A 22,412-nucleotide genomic window follows, 5' to 3' on the forward strand; every position below is an offset into this window, starting at 1 on the left:
AGGATTAATATGTTAGAACCTGGTCACAGTTCATAACTCATATCAAGAGCTTGTCTTTTGCCTAACTCCTTATTTTTATTTATTATGTATTTATTTTTCCTTCTTTCTTTCTCTGTGACTGCCGTCATAGTCCTCTCAATGCCCATATTCTGACTGTTGGGACCTTTTTCTTTTTTCATAATGTTAGAGGTCCAGAATGTTGGTGTTATGACCATAATAATCAACACAGATTGGTTTGAGTCTTTTTTTTTGTTTTGTTTTTGTCTTGTATGTCTGTTTTTTGTATTTGTTTATATTTGTTTTCTTCTTTTGGTGTTTTGTTTGCCTATTTGATACTCGAGTGTTTTTCGAGGGTTGGGGAGACACATGAACAACAACCCTCACAGAGATGCCAACAACGACTGGCAGAGTCATCGTGTATGTGTATTTGCCTGTAAGACGACAAATAAAAAGCTCTAAGTCAGAGTCAGCTAGTTTAGCGCAACATGGCAGAATACTTATCAGATTTTGAAGATGTGGACGACGACTTTGACTTTGATGGACGCCCTTACCGTTTTGAGCCAGAGTACACAGATGAGGAGCTCCTTGAAAGGAGGATGCGGCGGTAGAGAGAGGAACAGCTGGCCAGAGATCAACAAACCGCTGCACATCCGTGAATAGATAGAAACTGGTGGTGTTCTTGTGGACAGTGTTGTCAGCAGCAGCAAACTCCGTGTAAACAAACACAGCCGATCGTCACTGAGGCGCGCAGCCGCAGCACAGGTGACGAGTGAAAGCCCGGGATGTAAACAAAGCAACTTGGACTCACAGGGGATTAGTGCTGGCGATTCATAGTAAATAAAGAGTTTTGTGGCAAATAATGCGTTATTTAGAGGCTGTAATGTGGATGCCCCAATCACTTGCGTTGTATGGATATACGCCGATTGCATGTGGATCTAAAAGCATCCGAAGGACTCCATTTTACTCCAAACCTTTATGGGTGAGTAGATCTACATACCATATGCTGGAAATAAGGTCCAAGTTGAAAAAAAACAAACTTCTCCTTAAGAAGTAAAAAGCAAAAAGGTTAATTTTAGTGAGGTTAAAGGGGCATCTAAATACAGTAAATATTGTCTGTGTAAACACTGATTTTATGTTAAGGGTTTGTGGTGAGGATTTCTTTGATGCTTTTGCTATGGTGTATGGCTGCAGCAGGTGGCTCCATGAAGAGAGCAAACAATGGAGAGAGTGGGCATCCTAGCCTGCTGCCCCAGTGAAGCGTAAAATAATTTGAGATCATTCCATTTGTGGTGATGTTGGCTTTGGGTAAGATGTATAGTGTCCTTATCTAGTGGATGAATGACTCCCCACAGCCAAATTTGTGAAGTGTGTTAAATAAAAATGTCCAGTTAACTTGATCAAATGCTGGACTAGTGATACAATAATAGTTTTGACTTGAGTTTGTTATTAAAGGTTGACAAGATTAAATAGCCTGCACGTTATCTGAGCCTTCTCTTTTGTGGTGTATTAAAATGGAAATTATTGTTTAGAGTTACAAATGTTTATTATGTTTCATTTTCAAAACATTACAGCCACAAACATCCTCAATAAGAACTTAAAATGGACAGTTTATTGCTATTCACACACAAATTTATACAGTGCCACCCCATGTATTCATACATTCAATAGAACATTGAATGTATCAGAAACGTAAAGGGATAGTTCACCCCAAAATGAAACTCATTATCTATTCAGCACTATGATGATGGAGGGGTGGGTGAAGTGTTTGAGTCCACAAAACACTTCTGGAGTCTCAAGTAAACTTTGTAGCAGCTGAATCCGATACAACTGAAATAACCTCCATCCCCTCCATCATCAAAGTGCTGAATGGATATTGAGTGATGTTTTATTTTTGTGTGAACTATCCGTTTAACAATGAGCACTTCCCACATGGCACTTGTGATTAATATCACTATTCTGATGACAGCATTCATGACAACAAATGAGAAGGATTCAGACACAAAGCAAGAAAATTACCTCAATATGTTTGAGAGGCAGATTTCCGACCTTCAGATGGCAAGTGGTTATTCAGTGTCTCCTGGATCTGTACAGCAGGAGATTATATCGCTCTGTCAGATCCACATGACAAGACATCCTGTCACTTTACTCTTTCTCAAAGTGAAATGCACAACATCATCAAATGTTTGATCACTATTTGGATACTAACAGAAAGTTGTTCAATATTATGCTACATTTTTATCATTTCATTAAATATATTTAATTATATTCAATCAACCTGGTTATCTATCCAGTGTTAACTGATTGCCTTTTATCAAATTATGCTGCATCATTTGAAGAGGGAGTGGAGCTGCATCAAAATATACATATATGGTCTAAGGGGAGACCCTACCAGATGTTTAGAGGAGCAGTCTCACTCTGCTGCTTCCCCAAATGTCTTTGTTTAAAAGGCAAGCAATTTGTGGATATCCAAGGGTCCCTGATAGCACAAAATTGAGTTGAAAAATTTTCTCTGCGCAAAACTATACTCTCACACAACAATAATGTGACCAATTGAACGAACAAAGCGCATGCAATTCTTCCTTGTGGGAAATTGTTTACATTATGTAATTTGTGTCTCTGAAAGTAGTTTTTAAATATGATCAGAAACTGTAACATCAAACAGACAGACCAGTTGTTTTCACAGTGCTGAGAAACAGCTACACACTGTGAATTAACTCCAGATGTCAATTCTGCTCTCAATGCCATTAGTCAACAATCAATTTTCACTTTAGTAGAGCCTAACCTATTTATCACTTGGCCACTAATAATTGTTATTATGAGCCTTTCACATACTTATCATGATCACTGTTTATGTTTGCTGATTAAGGATTAATGCAGAAGACAATTTGCATTTATAGTCACATTGTATAAATAGACATTTTTATTTTCTTAATTTCATTTGTATTTTTGTTTTTTTTCATTTTATTAAAGATGATCTACTATCAAATTTAATGGAAAAAAGGAAAATACCAAATCCATTTCTTTGTCATAAGGATTGCAAAATGATATCTCAGGAATAACAGAAAGATATTGTTTGACCCCACAAATCCTCATTGGTCAGGCTCTATACTTCCTTATCAAAATATACTACAATGACAAGTCTTTCAGTCCTCATCTTTCTCCTCATCCCCTCCAAATGACAGAAGACTGTTATTCTTTACTTTCTTTCCAGACTTTATCTCCTTCTTCTCTCCTTCATCATTCTTTTTCTTCTTGCTGGAGCTGGCAGTGAGCCCCTGGAATTTGTCTGAGAATGAGCGCTTGGCTGGTTTCTTGAAAAGGATTTTACTGCCAGGAGGAGGTCCATCATCTGCGGAAAAGACAGACGAGATTCATTGAGTTTGTACAAAAACAAAGACACCCAGCCTCAGCACCAGCCAGCCCGGGACAGGCACAGCTCTCTTAAGTCTGCTTACAATGTTCATTTTGGGTCTCTTTTAAAACTTGTTTGGACAACAAAAGTTGTTTTTTTTTTACAATTCTTATCGGCTCTGTCAGTAATTTACTACTCCTTTCTATCATACGTGCTGCACACTGCGGAATGGAGCATGCCCTATATCCTCCGCCTCCATATATTGTCTAAGTTTTCATATTTTGTTGCTTTTACCCAGTCTGAGTTTAGACAAGTGTCTGATGACACTGTTTGTGTGAGTGTTTGTGTTTGGCTTTCTGTTAGAGCGACAGACAAAGAGAGAGAGAGAAAGCGCAGTGGAGTCTTTGTGTTTGTGCCGTTACCTTTCCCTGAAGTTCCAGGACTGTCATACAGAAGTTATGTAGTTCTTTTATAGTAACCAACCACTTATTGCGATCAGTTTGGCCCAGAACAAACGAACGAAAAAACCAAAGAATTTCTTCAGTAAGCAGAACGAAGTTTGCTGTGGCTCCTCTGTGTGAAGCACTTGGTTTTAGTTTCTCTCTTTATGGGCCAGCTAACCCACTCTGTTGTGATTGGTCAACAGCTTCCAGTGCATTAAAGGGATAGTTCCGAAAAATAAAAATGTACTCATTATCTACTCAACACTATTATCATTATGTTTTAAGCCTAAATGTCCACTGTGATCCATGGGGGACGCTGCTCCAGGAAAGAATATCAGAGGACATTTAGGCAAAAAGTATGGTGTACTTGCTGTTGTCAAATTTGAATGTAGGAGCTTACGGAAACTTGGATGACACCACAGGAGCAGTATGGAGGCATTTAATGTTTTTTGTGATGTTTTTTTATGTTTGAATAATCTGGCCCCAGTAACTTCAATTGTATTAGATTTGGCTACAACACTGTTTACCCCTGTTGGGACCTAGTATTTGTGAACAATAACCTTTGTTTTGAAGACAAAGAAGAGCTTCTAGAAAACTTCGGCTCCCAGGGTGCTTCATTTTCCCACCTAGGTGTTAGACTGCCCCTGGACACAACTTTCAAACACTATTGGTCACTGTGTGCCCCATGACACATGAGGTCACAAGGCCAATAAATGCCCAATTCCGCCAACTTTTCTTTCCCCTTTCTTCTCACAGAGACACCTCCTCACTTCTCCTTGAGGATATCTTTCTTTTCAACTCACTGCTCCTGGAGAAGAGGGGTTACCTCTCCCTACCCAAGCTCTTTCGACCTCCAAACAGGCCTGCTTGAAGCAGACTGCTAAAACCTTCCAAAAGGGAGAAAAGTGAGAACTTTAGCAAAAGCAATTTGCCACAACAGAAAGTCTGACCAGCAGAGGCACAACAGGAGACACAACCAGCAAGACCGCTTCACTGGACTTCAAACGGCACCTCAATAAGGACCTTTCACCCCTTTTCATGAATTGGTAACACAACTGGGCTAATTACACCAGGCTAAGCAAAGGACTGTTATATTCTATTTCGTGTGATATTTTGGTAATAAGTTACTTGAAAGCTAATGTTAGTTATGTTATGCTGTTCAGTCTTCCTTTGCATGCAACTAACTACTCTCTCTAACCTGGCACCAACACCTCACACACTCATCTCCCCAAACTTAACACATTTAACACATACATTTGATCTCAACCACATGACCCCACCACTCCAGCGGCTTTTTGTCTCACACGCACGCACACACACACACACACACACACACACACCATAAATTACCAAATAATAGCCGGGTTTCAATTAACCATAGGGTCCCCTTTAAATGCCAGGTGCAGGTGCATATTTTGATAAATAACCGCCGGTTCCAAATAAATGCCGGGTCTAATTCATTTTTTTTTTTAAATCAAAGAAGACTGACACTGCACGTTTTTCTTCTCCACCTTTTTCACGTATTGTGCTTGCTTTCTGATGATCACCATGGCTCCGGTGCAGCAAAAAAAATAAAATTCAAAATTGGAATTCAAAACTTTCTGTCGTAAAATATGCAGAGGAAAACTTGGGAGAAGCAGCCGCTAGATGTTTCTCTGTCAACCCCAAGAGAGTGAGAGATCGGCGAAAAAATAAAACTGAGCTTCAGTGTCTGTCTCAGGAGGACAGCAAAAGAGCCAGACTGCCTGGTAGAGGTAGGAAGAAGGCTAGTGAGGAGCTTGAGATAAACATGCGGGAAGGGGTTATCAGCAAATGGGCACGCCACAAGAGAGTGTCCCGCAAAATTATCAGGGCGATGGCGAAACAAAGTGCGCCACCGAGAGTGACAGCAGAGATGAGGAGTTTGCCGCGAGTGCTGGTTGGTTAAATCGTTTTCCTCTGCCTCAACAACTTCACTTGCAGAAGACGTACAACTATTGCCCAGATGGATTTTGTGAGGAAGAAATTAAACGCCTGTCCCAAACTGCCCAAATAAACGCCTGGTCTGTAAGTGATTGAAACAAATAAACGCTGGGCTATTATTTGGTAATTTACAGTATATAGTAAGTACACTTTTAGGTAGTTTGTGCATATACACTTTTAATACTTTCATAATAAATATTTTTATTGAACACATGTTGTCTTCATTAATGTTGGGAATTTTGCCAACCTCTACACTGTCAAGAAGTCCATATCCTTGAACTTTACTATCTATTGACATGGTAATTAGGGCCCGAGCAATGACAGTGCGAAAGCCCTATTGAAATTACCCTCCAAAAAGCCAAACTAAGAGCTACATGTAAGTGCTGCCGTCCTGATGTCAATGGAGAGCTCATACCACCATTTAGATGCCAGGACAGCAAACAGTCATGATTTTGTTGAGTGGCTAGCTCGTAGTGAGGGAGCAGCTGGCCGATAGATGCAGAGTGGATGGGCTGGGGTTTAAGTTTTGACCATGTTATGGAGGTAGACTGGACCTGATCTGTTAACAACACAGTATGTACTAGTACTAGTGTTTTAAAATGGATTCGGTTAGCCACTGGTAACCAGTGAAGGGAGTAGAGTAGTTTGAGTGAATTTAGGCAAGTTAAGGAAATCGATCAAGATGGTGCCACGGACGGCTGCCTCGGTACTTAGCTCTCTAGTACTTTTTACGTTTTTGTGTAATTGTTTTGTCTTTTGTGCTCCTTCTCTGGCCACATACTCCAGAGAAGAACTCATAAACATAGGAATAACCACCAGTAAAGTTTTTTCATCGGCTTTCATCGATCCGGAAAGTTTTCCAGAGCTGTTTATTGGAGAAGCAGCTGCTTTCATGAGCGGTAGTTTTAACACCCATCACGAACTGTCCCTTCCCCTGTGTCCAGAGACATTTATTTCCACCTTTCATTCCCGCATGCTTGGGAATCTTGGACACTATTGCTCCATATTGGTCTATCTCTGCTAAACCGAAGCCTGACCCGTGGCTCAATGATACCACCCGTGCCCTTAGGCGTCGCTGCAGACAAGCCGAAAGCAGGTGGAAGAATGATAGGCGACATGTTTCACTTGGCATTCTGAGGGACAGTCTTCATGATTATCAAATAGCTGTAAAAGAGGCAAAATGTCAATATTTGTCAACTGTCATATCCACCAGCTGTAATCACCCTCAGGTGTTATTTAATACCATTCAATCTATTACAAACCCATCCAATAATGTTCTGAAAAATGTGTCAGTGGCAACTTGCAATCAGTCTCTGCATTACTTTGCTGAAAAAGTAGCCTCTGTTGGACAGACTATTGGTAATGCAGCTATTGTTACTGATGTGTGTCTCTCTACTGTCACTTCTGTTATGTTTAATGTGTTTGAGCCAATATCTCTATCCCTTCTGTCTGAAGTGGTCCAGGGAATAAGATCCACCAGCACAGTGGGTCCTGTTCTCCTCACATTTATCAATAGTTGCCTCAGCTCAGGGTCTGTTCCGAAAGTGTTCAAGCATGCTGTGGTCAGACCTCGCCTTAAAAAACCCAACCTCGATCCTGCAGTTCTATCAAACTTCAGACCTGTGTCCAATCTATCATTTCTGTCAAAAGTTTTAGAAAAAGTTGTTTTCCTCCAGCTCCAATAGTTTGTGGAAGATAATAACATTCTTGAAAAGCTCCAATCCGGTTTCAGAACTCGCCACAGTACTGAATCAGCACTACTCAAAGTGCATAATGATATTCTCATCTCCCTCGATGCCAAGAAACCCGTGCTGCTTGTGTTGTTGGACCTCACCACAGCATTTGATACCGTGGACCACTCCATCCTCCTGGCACGCCTGGCCCAACATGTAGGACTGCAAGGTTCGGTGCTGCAGTGGTTTAGGTCTTACCTCATCAGCTCCTCTGTCTTCTGGCGTTCCACAGGGGTCCATTTTGGGGCCTGTTTTGTTCTCACTATATCTGCTGCCACTAGGCTTAATAATACTGAAGCACAACGTCTCCTTTCATCTGTATGCAGATGATCTACAACATTATCTGCCCATCATGTCAAACTGTCCAGATGCCTTGGAGTCAATCCACAAATGTCTGAGTGACATTAAACTCTGGCTATCACAAAATTTCCACTGTCTAAATGAGAGCAAGACAGAATGTTTTTTGTTTGGCTCATCAAACCCGCCTAGTACAACACCTGGTCTTGGTCCACTGGTATCCTACTGTAACAATGTTGTTAAAAATCTGGGAGTGAAATTTGATTCCAGTCTTAAATTTGACATACAAATTAACGCTGTTGTGAAGGCAAGCTTCTTTCAGCTTCGCCTACTTGCAAAAGTTAAGCCGTTTCTGAGCCGCTGTGACCTGGAAAGAGCCATCCATGCCTTTATTAACTCAAGGCTGGATTATTGCAATACACTGTACATTGGACTTAGCCAAGCATCTCTCAACAGCCTACAACTGGTACAAAATGCTGCTGCCAGGCTCCTAACTAACACCCGTAAACACAATCACATCACACCCATACTTTACTCCCTTCACTGGCTACCTGTACAATTTAGGATACAGTTTAAAACTTTATTATTTGTCAATGCAATAAATGGCTTTGCACCCACCTACATAAGCTAAACCCTGAAGCTCCACCAACCCGGCAGAGCTCTCCGCTAGAGGTCCCCCGATCCAGGAGCAAACAGTCGGGTGACCAATCATTTGCAGTAGCAGGTCCCAAACTTTGGAATGCACTGCCCTCTGAGCTACGCACCACCACTGACCTGCCTCTGTTCAAAACCAAGCTAAAAACATACTTGTTTGATCTAGCCTTTAACTGAAACTGTTGTTCTTGTCTTGTGTTTGTTGTTTGTGTATGTTTGATTTGCTTTCATATTGTGAAGCACTTTGGTCAACCCTTGGTTGTTGTAAGGTGCTATATAAATAAATGTTGATTGATTGATTGATAAAGACCCGTCTGTTAAACTCCTGAAATTTGCAGACGACGCAACGATCATCGGCCTCATCCAGGACAGTGACGAGTCTGCTTACAGACGGGAGGTTGAACGGCTGGTCTGCTGGTGTGGTCAGAACAATCTGGAGCTGAACACGCTCAAAACTGTGGAGATGACAGTGGACTTTATGAGATGCCCCCCCACTCTGCCGTCCATCACCATCACCAACAACTCTGTGACTGCTATTGAAAACTTCAAGTTTCTGGGCTCCACAATCTCCCAGGACCTGAAGTGGGAGACCAACACAGTCACCTTCATCAAAAAGGCCCAGCAGAGGTTGTACTTCCTGCGCCAGCTCAGGAATCTCAACCTGCCTAAGGAGCTGCTGTCACAATTCTACTCTGCCATCATTCACTCTGTTCTCTGCTCCTCAATCACTGTTTGGTTTGAATCGGCCACAAAACAGGAAAAGAACAGACTGCAATGGACAATAAGGACTGCAGAGAAAATTATTGGTGTCAGCCTGCCCTCCATCCAGGACCTGTACCTGAACAGAGTCAGGAAACGGGCAGGTAACATCTCTGCAGACCCATCACACCCTGGATACAAACTGTTTAAACTTCTCCCCTCCGGTAGACGCTACAGAACACTATACGCCAAAACATCCCGTTTTAAGAACAGCTTTTCCCCTCAGGCTGTCTCTCTGTCAAACAGCTAAAACCGGACTCAAATATCAGAAACATCACCTGTAATATATCTGTACATACAATATACTGTACAAACTGTATATGGATATTTATTATTTCATCCTTGCACTATGCACCATTTGCTACATTATTTAGCCTATTTGTACATAGCTTTTGTTTTTGTCTTTTGTCCTTGTTCATCTCATGTTTGTTTGTTGTTTTTTTTAAACTGTTGTACTAAGAGAACAAAGGAAAACCAGAGTCAAATTCCTTGTGTGTGTTCACATACCTGGCAATAAAAGCAATTCCGATTCTGATTCTGATTCTAAAGACCAGTCGAGCTGCTGCGGTCGGATAGCACTAGCAGGCAGACCAGCAGTAGTCGAGGCGTAAGATGACCAGAGCCTGGACTAGAACCTGTGCTGCCTTCTAAGTGAGAAGGGGACATATTCTCCTGGTGTTGTGTAGCATATCTACACAAGCTGGTTGTTGCAGTAATGTTGGCAGTAAGGGAGAGTTGGCTGTTGAGTGTCAAAGTTCCTAGCAGTCTGGGTGATTTACATAAAATGTTCATCATGTGGTCTGCACCTGATGGCATGAACCATGATTGGTTCCACCCAACAGTTCCCACAATGAGCAAGCACAGGCGACTGTGGAGAGGAAAAACTCCCTCATTAAAGGGAGAAACCTCTGGCAGAACCAGGCTCAGTGTGGGCGGTCATCTGCCTCGACCGGTTGGGGTGAGGACAGAAAAGTAAGGGGGGAGGAAAGGAGAGAGTGGTGGAAAGCGGGGGAGAGAAGAGAGAGATGAGGTGGAGAGAGAGAGACCGGGAACAATTGGGCACCAATCACTATCAGGGCTGACTATAACAATAACAATGTAGCGATCTACAACAGGATTATATATATTAATGAATTACTGAGTTATTTTAATAAATGCTAACAATGGTGATGGTAGTCGTTGTTGTCCTGCAGTCCCGGTGCCGGAGTTATCTGAAACGAGATAGAGAGAAGAGCCAGAGGGACTATGGGAGGACAAAGTGACACTTTGACATGATGATATGTTAAAATGAATAAATAAATAAATAAACAGGTGTGGGGGGGGCAGAGAGACAGAGAGACAGAGCGAAGCGAAGAAGTGCTCAGTGCATGATGGGAGTTCCCCCAGCAGTCTAAACCTATAGCAGCACAACTAAGGGATGGTTCAGGACTCACCTGATCCAGAACTAACAATAGGCTTTGTCAAATAGGAATGTTTTTAGTTTTACTTTAAATGCTGGGACAGTGTCTGCCTCCCGAACCCAGAGTGGGAGCAGGTTCCATAGGAGAGGAGCCTGATAGCTAAATGTTCTACCTACTGCTCTACTCTTACAGACTCTTGGAACCACTAGAGAGCCTGTGTTTTGGGAACGAAGTGATCTACTTGGATAATAAGGTGTTATCAGCTCTTTGATATATGAGGGGGCGTGATTGTTGAGGGATTTAAATGTGAGGAGCAGGATCTTGAATTCTATTCTAAATTTTACAGGGAGCCAATGTAAGGAAGCTAAGACAGGAGTGATATGATCTCTCCTTCTAGTTCCTGTCAGCACTCGTGCTGCAGCATTTTGGACCAACTGGAGACTTTTAACAGTCTTCATGGAGCATCCTGCTAATAGGGAGTTACAGTAATCTAATCTAGAGGTTACAAACGCGTGGACTAGTTTTTCAGCATCTGCTTAGACAGGATGTTTCTAATTTTGTTAATATTGCGCAGATGGAAGAAAGCTGTCCTAGACACTAGTTTAATATGGGGGTCAAATGACATGTCTTGGTCGAACAACTCTCCAAGGTTCCTCACAGTGGAGCTGGAAGCCAGACTGACACCATCCAAGGTGACTATCTGGTCAGACAGTGTTTCTCTGAGATGTTTAGGGCCAATTACAACAACCTCAGTTTTGTCTGAGTTTAAAAGTAGACAATTTTGGGTCATCCAGGCCTTGATATCTTTGAGACATTCCTGAAGTTGAACTAGGCGATTAGATTCATCATGCTTCATGGAAATATACAATTGGGTGTCGTCTGCATAGCAGTGGAATTGTATGTGGTGCTGTCTGATAATGTTGCCTAAGGGGAGCATATATAAGGTGAAGAGTATTGGTCCAAGGACAGAACCTTGTGGAACTCCATGATTAACTTGCATGTGCATGGAGGAGTCATTGTTAACGTTAACAAATTGGAATCTATCTGATATATATGATTTAAACCAGTGTAGTGCTGTTCCTTTAATTCCTATATGTTGTTCTAATCTCTGTAGCAGAATCTTATGATCTATTGTGTCAAAGGCTGCACTAAGGTCCAACAAGACGACAGGGACAAGTCCATCATCTGATGCCATAAGAAGGTCATTAATGACTTTCAATAGTGCTGTTTCTGTGCTGTGATGGGTACTGAATCCTGACTGAAATTTTTCCAATAAACCATTACTATCTAAGTAACCACACAGCTGGTTAGCAACGGCTTTTTCTAGGATTTTGGAAATGAAGGGCAGGTTGGATATGGGTCTATAGTTAGCTAAAACCTCTGGATCAAGCGTAGGCTTTTTAAGCAGAGGTTTAATAACGGCTACCTTAAAAGCCTGTGGTACGTAGCAGGTTAGCAAAGACATATTAATCTGATTTAAAATGGAACTGTCAATTAGGGGGAGGACTTCTTTAAAAAGTCTAGTTGGAACAGAGTCCAGCTGACAAGTAGTTGGTTTAGATGATGAAACTAACGAGGTCAGTTCAGGAAGATCAATAGAGTAACATTTGTTTAGACATAAATCTGGTGCTATGGTTTCAGGACCAGACAATGTATCAGTGTTATTCACTGAGAGGAGGTGGTGGATTTTATCCCTGATGGTTGTAATTTTATTAGTGAAGAAGCTCATGAAGACATTGCTTCTCAGATCTAGAGGAATAGATGGGTCAGTAGAGGTGTGACTTTCTGTCAGCCTGGCTACAGTGCTGAAGAAGAACCTGGGGTTGTTCCTATTTTCTTCTATTAGTAATGCATAATAAGAGGTTTGGGCATTTCTAAGTGCTTTTTTGTCATTTATAAGGCTATTCTTCCAGGCTAGGTGGAAGTCTTGGCGATTGGTGGAACGCCACTTCCTTTCTAGCTTCCGCGATGTCTGTTTTAGAACGCGTGTTTGGGAATTATACCACGGAGCTAATCTCCTCTGACTTACTTTCTTCTTTTTTAATGGGGCGACAGCTTCAAGTGCTGTTTTTAGTGAGGCTGCAGTACTATTTACAAAGTTATCAACTAGTGTGGGAGTAAGGTTTTGATAATCTTCTTGTATTGTACTGACACATGGCTGAGAGGGAAGTGAGGAGGGGAGCAGTTCTTTAAATTTGTGAACAGTTTTGTCGGATAAACATCGACTATAATAGAATTTCCGTCCAGAATTGACGTAATTAACAATTCTGAATTCAAATGTAAGTAAAAAATGGTCAGACAGAAGAGGGTTCTGTTGGAATATTGTTATATTTTCTATGTCAATGCCATATGTCAGGACAAGATCAAGAGTGTGATTCAGGCAGTGGGTCAGTTGATTCACATGTTGAGTGAAACCAATCGAGTCTATTATTGATTTAAATGCTGAACTAAGGCTGTCATTGGCAACATCTACATGAATATTGAAATCACCGGCTATAATGATCCGATCTGTTTTAAGAACTAGTTCTGATAAAAATTTAGAGAATTCAGATAGGAATTCAGAGTAAGGGGCGGGTGGACGATATATGATGACTATATTAATTGGTTTATGTGACGTCAGGCTTGGGTGGACGAGGCTGGTTCTAAGATTTTCGAAAGAGTTATAACTCTCTTTTGGTCGGGGGTTGATAGATAGATCAGATTTAAAGATTGCTGCAACCCCTCCACCTCTGCCTGTGTTCCGAGGAATGTGAGTATTAGAGTGCGTTGGGGGCGTCACTTCATTTAAACCTACATATTCTCCGTCTTGTAGCCAAGTTTCGGTTAGGCATAATAAATCTATTTGATGATCAGTAATGATATCATTTATAAGTAAAGATTTTGAATTTAGTGACCTGATATTTAATAAAGCGCATTTTATAGTTATGTTTTTAGCTGATGTTTTGGCTGTGTTAATTTTGACTAGGTTTGAATGTATCACCCCTCTCCTGTGTACTTTTGATTTAAAGAAATTAGGTGGTCGGGTGGCAGACACAGTTTCTATAGGATATTGTGATTGGTGACTGTTTGAATAGAGGCGCAGAGAAGCGTGTAGGACTGCGACTTTCTAACAAACGTTGTCATGTTTCTACATATGAGAGCTGCTCCATCCCAAGTGGGATGAATACAGTCTCTCCTAATCAGACCAGGTTTCCCCCAAAAAGTTCTCCAACTGTTAACGAAGCCCACGTTGTTATCTGGACACCACCTCGACAGCCAGCGGTGAAAGGATGACGTGCGGCTAAACGTGTCATCGCTGGAAACATTAGGCAGGGGTCCAGAGAAAATTAAGGAGTCCGACATTATCTTTGCATATGTACACACCGAATCAATATTGATTTTTGTGATCTCCGACTGACGTAGTCGGAGGTCATTACTGCCGACATGAATAATAATCTTATTGTTCTTACGCTTAGCCAGCAGTTTTAAATAGGACTCTACGTCGCCCGCTCTGGCCCCGGGAATACATTTAACTGTGGTCGCTGGTGTCGCAAACTTCACCTTTCTTAGAATAGAGTCGCCAATAACCAGAGTTTGCTCCTCAGCGGGTGTGTCGCTGAGTGGGGAAAATTTATTAGACACGTGAACGGGTTGGTGGTGAACCCGGGGCTTCGGTTTAGGGCTACGCTTATTGTTACGCAGCCACCCAGCCGACCTGTCTTTCCGGCTGCTCGGGAGCTGCTGGGGGGGCTGGAGAAGCTACAGCTATGTGGCTCGCACCGGCTACTGGGGACTGGCTAACTACATCGCTACACGATCTACTCTCCATGGTGCACAACCGCGACTCTAAAAGGCTCATCCTCGCCTCCATTCTGGCAAATAAGCTACATTTAACACATGTATCGTTATCGCTAAAGGAGGCAGAGGAGTAACTGTACATCAAGCACACTGAGCAGGGGAGTGAGAGGGAGAAGCCATCGTTAGCTGCTAATGCTAAATTGCTTTAGCTAACACGGGTAGTGTGTAGCTCACAGTGATTTTATGAACGAGTCGCTGAGACAAGGGGGTGTATGAGCGACAAGTCAAGATAGCACAACTATGAAAGTAACTTCAATTTAGCGTCAATGATTAAAATGTGAAAGGGACGAAGAGGAGAAGAGACCGGTACAACCCACAGCAGCTAACACCGGAAGTGACACAATACGCTCACCGCAATACGTCAGCAAGTCAGGTTCTCAGTAACAGTAACACTCAGTGTGGATGACAACAAAGACCGTGTCTCAGTGGTTCAGAATAAAGTTGTTTATTCGGTTGCTCCTATACCAACGTACGATGATGGAATGTGAGTGATGCAGGCTTGTGTATGTTTTCTATTTGATCACAACTGGCTTCCAGAACAGTTGTGATATCACAGATCATGCTTTTAAGTACACAAATTAGTCAAGGTGTTTGGTGAGCACTGACAAAAACTTTATCAATTTCAAAATGGCCACCTAGTATCATTCAGCAGTGAAACTAAAACATATAATTCTTATACTAACATATCCTTCTTCTCACTTATTACACAAAAGCTTGGATCTATAAAAACAAACTTTGCAGAATGTGTGCAACAAGCAGATAGGATTGTAAAATTGAAGCAGATAATAGATTCAGTTTATCAAAAACAAAAACCAGCAGTGTTGTGTGCTTGTGCAACATAACTGTTCCACAACAAAATTAAGTTCTAAAAGGAAAATGTGATTCATCGTTTATTATATCTTCCAAAACTGTGCCTGTATAAGGGCTACAACTAACAATTATTTTGATAAACGATTAATCCGTTAAAATATTTTTTTTATTGATTGATCGAATAAAAGACAAAAGCTAAATCTAACCTTTCCAGCAGTTAAATCTAACCTTTCCAGCAGTTAAATCAAAAACAATGCCGTTTTTGTATGTATTACAGACATCTGCAACTTATTTAGAGTTAGTAAAGTAGAAAAAGTCCTCCAGAGAAATTTTGAATGTGTGCCTAGTGCTTGCTGCTGCTTCGAGACATTGTTTCAGTTTGAGAGAGACACAGAAAAACAGAGAGAGGGAGAGAGACACAGAGTAACACAGAGAGAGAGAGACAGAGAGACAAACAGAGAGAGAAAGAGTTGATTTGAAAACCCAGCCTCCTGTTGGGTTTCTTTTAACATCCTGTTACTATCTGGGGGGGGTTATTTTGAAAATCCAGTCTCCTTTCAGTTATCCATGTAACATCCTGTATTTACCTGGGGGGTTTTATTCTGAAAATCCAGCCTCCTTTCGGGTTTCCTGGTAACATCCTGTAACTATCTGGGGGGGGGGGGGGGGGGGGGGGGGTTATTTTGAAAATCCAGCTTCTATTAGAGAGAGGACTCAGAATGTTTCTATTTAGAAGCAGCAGTAAAAAGCAAAAAAAATGTCTTGCCCTAACTTGGTCTTGAACCAACAACCACTGATTTACTGCTCAAGAGTTTCAACCGACTTAACTAAATCAGAATATTGGTTTTTCATGATGTTTGAGAAAAAGGTTTGACGAAAGTTTTAGCAAAGTCAAGCACACTATTCAACGCAATTCAGCATGTTTTGATATAACTCTTGTGTATGTGCAACAAAAACTGGGGGGAGTAGCGGTACAACATTTTTTATGGAATTAGACAGAATAACTATAAGATTCCTCCCGAGAAATTTTGAATGTGAGCCTAGTGCTTGCTCCCGCTTCGAGATAAAGTCTTTCCATTTGAGAGATAAACTTAAGAGAGAGACAGACACAGAGAGACCAAAAGTGAGACACACACACACACAGAGAGAGAGAGAGAGAGAGAGAGAGAGAGAGAGAGAGAGAGAGCGCAAAATAAAACTCTTGCCCAGGACTGGTTTTGAACAAACAACAACTGACTCACTGTGCAAGCACTTCTATCACCTGAGCTAAACAAACACAGTGATAAAAGTTGTTATTTTTAAGAATTCAACTGTCCTCTACACAGGATTCCTAGTAACATTGTGTGATTTCTGGGGGCTTTTATTTTGAAAATCCAGCCTCTATTCAAGTTTCCTGGTAAGGGTCTCTAACTATCTGGAGGATTTTATTTTGAAAATCTAGTATCCTTTCGGGTTTCCTGGCAACTTCCTGTTAATATCTTGGGGATTTTATTTTGAAAATGCAGCCTCCTTTCGGGTTTCTAGTAACATCCTGTAACGATCTGGGGGCTTTTATATGGCTTTTATATTTACAATCCGGCCTCTATTAGAGAGACAGAGGACTCAGTATGTTTCTATTTAGCAGCAGCAGTAAAAAGTAAAATATAACTCCTGCCCTCACTTGTACTTGAACCCACAACCCTCCCGTGCAGCAGCTGTGGATTATTTAGCTAACTGCTCTAAACACCTTCCCATCCACTGAACATTTTGGCGATAATACCACTTAATCTCTATCTCTCTTCCTCTGCTTTCCTTCAACTTCACTGACTGAAACTACAGCAGTTATCGTTCTACAACTATATTACACATGTGAGTTGTTTCATTCAACAAAGGTAAGAGACTGTTTGACCAAAGATCAGATAAATGATGGGCAGATATGTGTCACAGAGTCATATTTTTTTTGCTTAATATTACTGCAACAACCCACTCGTGTAGATACATGCTGCACAACATCAGGAGAATATGCCCCCTTCTCACTCAGAAGGCAGCACAGGTTCTGGTCCAGGCTCTGGTAATCTCACGCATAGACTACTGCAACTCCCTCCTGGCTAGTCTACCCGCTAGTGCTAACTGACCACTGCAGCTCATTCAGAACGCAGCAGCTCGACTGGTCTTTAACTTACCTCAATTCGCCCCCACTCCTCCGCTCCCTCCACTGAATACCAGTGGCTGCCTGCATCCATTTCAACACACTAGTACTTGCGTACCATGCTGTGAAAGGATCGGGTCCAGTCTACATCTAGGAAATGGTCAAACCTTACACCCCAGCCTGTCCACTCCACTCTGCGTCTGCCAATCGCCTTACTGCACCCTCACTGCCAGCAAACCACCAAATAAAATTACGACTGTTTGCTGTCCTGGCTCCTGAATGGTGGAACGACTTCTCCACTGACACCAGGACAGCAGAAAGTCTACACATCTTCCGACGCAGACTAAAGACACATCTCCTCCGAATGCACTTTGGTGAAGAAGATGATAACTAATAACACCAATGCGAAATAAAAAAAAAAATAATAATTTGTTGCACTTATATGGCACTTAAATGTAGCACTTTGTAGTTTGGCTTACTTAAAAGTACAGTGTGTAGAATTTTGTGATATCTAGTGTTGAAATTGCATGTTGCAGCTTAATACCCAAAAGGGAACAGGAACCTGTGGTAGCATAAAAACTCAAAAGGTGTTTAGTTTGTACAGTCTGGACTAATGTAAAAAACATGGTGACCTTGCTAGAGAGGATCCCCTCAATGTAAATATAAAGTATTTAAATATAAAAGGCCTTTTCTGGGGAAAAAAAAACTACAATTTTGATGAAACAAACTAGTGAAAACATCATGAAGATTATTCTACATTAAATATCTGCCAATAGTTCCCTTTCACCTAAATCTTACACACTGGACCTTTAAGGCAAATTGTACTTACTTGATTCTTGTTGTTCTGGGTTTGTTCTCTCATGGTTGATGCACTTATTGTAAGTCGCTTTCGATAAAAGTGTCAGCTAAATGCAATGTAATCTTTAATATTGAATGACATGATTTTTTCTGTTACTGTATCTGTATCTTATATTACTGGCTCATTATACAAACATATTGTAATTCTGTGGCACACTTGTGTTTTACAATATTTTGATTTATATATGATTTTTAATCATATATAGGATAATATTTCTTGGCTTAGACTAATAAACTCTAAATAATGTAATTATATAAATCCATGTGAATGTGTACAAATAAAGTGTATTGTTGTCTTTTGGCCTCAGCTCCCTCCACAGTCCCCAGCAAAGTGGAAAGACTGTCACACTGTTTAACATGTTTTATTTTCTCCATAACAATGTCTACACTCCGTAACAATGTCTACCATATGTGTTTTTCAGCATGTAAATTGAATAGAAAGTAAGTAGACAAAGTAAATAGTATACTGGTTCTAATTGAACCATTGATCATTTCAGGAACCCACATCTTGAGACCTTCTCTGCCCCTCATACACCTGAGCCACCACACAATAAGATGCTGAACATATAATTTGTAACATTTCTACATTAATGTAGTGTTTAAATGACTACACCTACATATGTGTGTTGTTGATTTGTATATCTACATTATCTCAAAAGTTTTCAACAAATCTCCAAAACAGAGAAGTCAGAGATATCCAAAATTTTATTTGAGTAACGGGGCGCACCTGTTGCTATAACATTTGAGTTTGATATGTGATAAAGGAAGTCGTTGAATGAGCTATACATAAAGATAAACACTTCTGATTGAGACACTAGATGTTGCTGTTTTACAACATAGACAAAAACACTACTTCCACCAAAAACTCGCTACTTCATAATGCCATCAAACTATTTCTTCTGTTTTCTGTGTTTTGATTCAAAGATCCCTAGCAGAGGAAGTTACATATTGTGCATTTAATTATTACCGGGCCCCAAAAGTGTCCTTTCTTATACAGGCTATAGTAAGGAGAATAGACCAGACCAGCCTGTAAGATGTTTTTATAACTTCTCGGAAGATGTTAATCTTCCCCCAAAATGTTTTCATTTATTATACAATCATCATGACTAAAGGACTACATGTCACCAATTATAGTTTTGTTTTTTGTCCTTATTCCCTCAGCTAATCCTTCTGCTGTTGTGCCCCGCAAGCTCAGACACCAGATCAGCTGAATATAACTCATATACAACAAAACATAGCAGTCAAACAGAACATGAATTCCCAGTCCGTTACACTATATTCATTGTTTAATGGAGCATATTCTGTATATAAATTGTGTTAAGTCCTGTTTGTAGTTTGACGCTTTTAAGTAAAAATCTTGTTTCACTTGATTTAATTTCTTCTACTTATTTTCAATATGAATAAAAGGCCAAATAGGATTTTAATTCATTCTTGAATGCAACAGTGTGACAGTTCTGATTCGCAATGCATTGCCTAGTGGTGTGGAATAATAATATGTATTAAGGTTTATGATGTACATTGCCTTTTCTCTAGTAGATGTACTGCACACATAATAACAAAAATATACACAGGCAATAACAATTTGTGTAATGCATTGCCTAGTGGTGTGTGCAAACACATTTTTAAATTTTTAGCAGTGATAGGATTAAAACCTTTAATTGGATTACATGATTCTCTATGTAAAGTGAAATTAAGAGGCCCTATATACAGCTCTTGCTCCTTCATTCTTACCCTTCTCTGCACTACAACCAGCATGTATTTCAGCCTTGATATTCTTCACCTCCGCTGCCGTCAGGTCTCCACCCTTAAGGACCACGACCTGCGGTAGCTCATCTTCTCGATCACTTCCACTGTCATCACCCAGTGCTGGCATTACGTCACGCTGAGAAGAGGAGATGGGAACATGGACAAATAGGTTTTTCATAAACAATTCATACCAATATCTTAGAAGAAAACTGAAATTTGTGAAGGTTCACGTTCATAAGAAATTCAAGGTCTAGTATTACAAAGTTGTTGTTGGATAATAACCATGGTCCTGATATAATATTAATTCTACTTAATATTTTAGGAGGATTTAATACAGATGTTATTGAAAGTATTTGTAGATTGAACCAGAGATAATAAGTGAAAGTGAGGTCAGTACATTTCTAACCAGAATCGCCAAACGGTCCCATTAATCAAGGTGCAGATGTTTGTCGAATGACAAATGTGTGTTTTGTTTCAAACTTTTTTCAGCAATTTTCGTTTAGATCTCATGCACTACTAGAGGTTAACGTCTTCGGCAGCTAACTGCGTGCTGGAACAAACAGTCAGCCAAAGAAACCAAACCACCGCATACCTTTGTATCAACGGTCGGTCCGTCTTTGAATCCAACATCATTTTTAAACCTCTTCAGAAAGGAGGGTTCCGCTGGTTTCACCCACGACACGCCACTGACCTTACTTTTGTTCATTAGAAAACCGAGAACCAACGTACACAAATGCTGAAAGCTGCTGTGTTCAAACAAAACGCTTTTGGACACTTCTCGATGCACTTTCTCTGCGCCGGTACTTACGGTCGCAGAATTATGACGTCAACGCCCGGTCGTGGAAAACCTCACAATATTTTTTATATGTTTATCATACATTTGGTGTCAATACTTTAGCCATTAAAACACATTGAATTCCCATGTTTAAATGTAGAAATACGCGTATTTACCGTAGTTGTACTGTGATGCGCTGCCTTGCTTCTATGACATATTTTATCACCACAACTCATGTAGGTCATAAAGTACTCCATCAGAAATATTAGGGACGTACACAATAAAAAATGACTCTACACGACTGAAAAGATTGTTCAAATTGGTCTGTGAAAATGTCGCCAAATATAAACCTGTCTGTATTTATCCTGACGTCATGCATATTTATGATATGAGTAAGGAGTAGGTGAATCGCCAGGGAGAGAGGGCTGACGTACTACTCGTGCTAAACTAGCAAGTCAAATTGTAAGAGAAAAATTACGATATTGTAGTTTTATTTTTATAAACATATAAACACACATACATCATCTGAATTCTGTGTCAATCTTCTAGTCAGACTACACCCCCTCTTGGGGAAACAGATATTGCACAAATGTGTTTTCACTTGGAGAAACATCCTACTGCAGAGCCAGAGAGCCCCCTCCGTTTCACACGTAGGCGTGAGCGAATCTCGCAGCCCCAGTTTTTCATGTACTATAGTCTGTTGTCTTTCTCAGCCACCAAAGAGCAGTGTAGCTCACATATAATTAAAGTGAGCATGGTATGCAGTCGGCGTGTTATGTAGTGGCGTTGCTTGGACTGTACGTAAAGGCCCGGAAAAAACTCAACACCTGCATAGAAATATTCAGCAATAAATGGAACCCCACAAGGTAATTTATGTAGTCCAGTGTTCTTTAATATAATGTTGAAAGATATTTTGAAACAGGTTGAGCAAAGCACAGGAACATCAGTTTATGCAGATGATGGAGCATGCTGCAGTTAGGGGGCGAAATTTGTAGTACTTAAAAAATTAAATGCAAACTGCAGTAAATAAAGTGGAGGAATAATCAAATAAATAGGATTTTAAAATGTCAATCGAAAAATCACAGGTGATATGTTTCACTGAATGCCACAAACCAGTACAAATTCAATTATTTATGGGAAGCCACTAGAACAGGTTGATATGGTCAGATTTCTTGGAGTTCACTTGGATGAAAAACTTACCTTGTGCGCACAAATAGATGAAGTCAAAAACAAATGCAAGAAGATAAATAACTTACTAGGATGTATGTCAGGGCGAGATTGGGGAGCTAGCAGAACAGCGCTGTTGAATATTTATCCGGCTCTGAGAGCAGCCCTATATTATGGAAACATAGTTTACATATCTGCTGCAGAAACCAACTTAAAAATGTTAGATGTGGAATGAGCTCAGGCTCTTCGGATCTGCAGTGGACTATTTAAAACATCACCAGTTGCAGCAATACAAGTTGAGATGGGTGAGCTGCCATTAAGGATAAGAAGAGTGAAAAATAGGTTGGCTTTTGAGTAAGTCTCTAAGGACATAATAATCTGCATCTAACAAAAGGTGTTTTACAGGAATGTTAGGAGCAGAACAAAAATAAATGTTTTAGTTTCGGATGAATAGGAAACACCTAAGTGTAAGATTAAACAAAATTAACATC

General features: G+C 40.5%; 2 protein-coding genes across 3 annotated transcripts in view; one reads left to right on the forward strand and one right to left on the reverse strand.

Moving 5' to 3' along the window:
* The window catches only part of LOC109632240 (protein phosphatase 1 regulatory subunit 35-like), a 52,071-nt gene extending 41,212 nt beyond the window's left edge, over positions 1-10,859 (forward strand). Inside the window, exon 3 of one of the 2 annotated variants that reach the window (XM_069537478.1) lies at positions 8,780-10,859. In XM_069537478.1, the coding sequence (XP_069393579.1) occupies positions 8,780-9,450 (671 nt within the window). In that variant the 3' untranslated portion in view covers positions 9,451-10,859. The remainder of the gene's footprint in view (positions 1-8,779) is intronic. The other variant, XM_069537476.1, reaches the window with a different exon arrangement.
* On the reverse strand, positions 1,525-20,796 carry kiaa1143 (KIAA1143 ortholog). Its single transcript, XM_020091453.2, has 3 exons — positions 20,572-20,796; positions 19,965-20,115; positions 1,525-3,349 (listed from the first exon to the last, which is right to left on the reverse strand). Exons 1-3 carry the CDS (start codon positions 20,683-20,685, stop codon positions 3,144-3,146), a joined length of 471 nt encoding a protein of 156 aa, XP_019947012.2. The 5' UTR covers positions 20,686-20,796; the 3' UTR covers positions 1,525-3,143.
* Between the last annotated feature and the right edge of the window lie 1,616 nt (positions 20,797-22,412).

Source organism: Paralichthys olivaceus, chromosome 13, assembly GCF_024713975.1.
Source record: "Paralichthys olivaceus isolate ysfri-2021 chromosome 13, ASM2471397v2, whole genome shotgun sequence".
NCBI lineage: Eukaryota > Metazoa > Chordata > Actinopteri > Pleuronectiformes > Paralichthyidae > Paralichthys > Paralichthys olivaceus.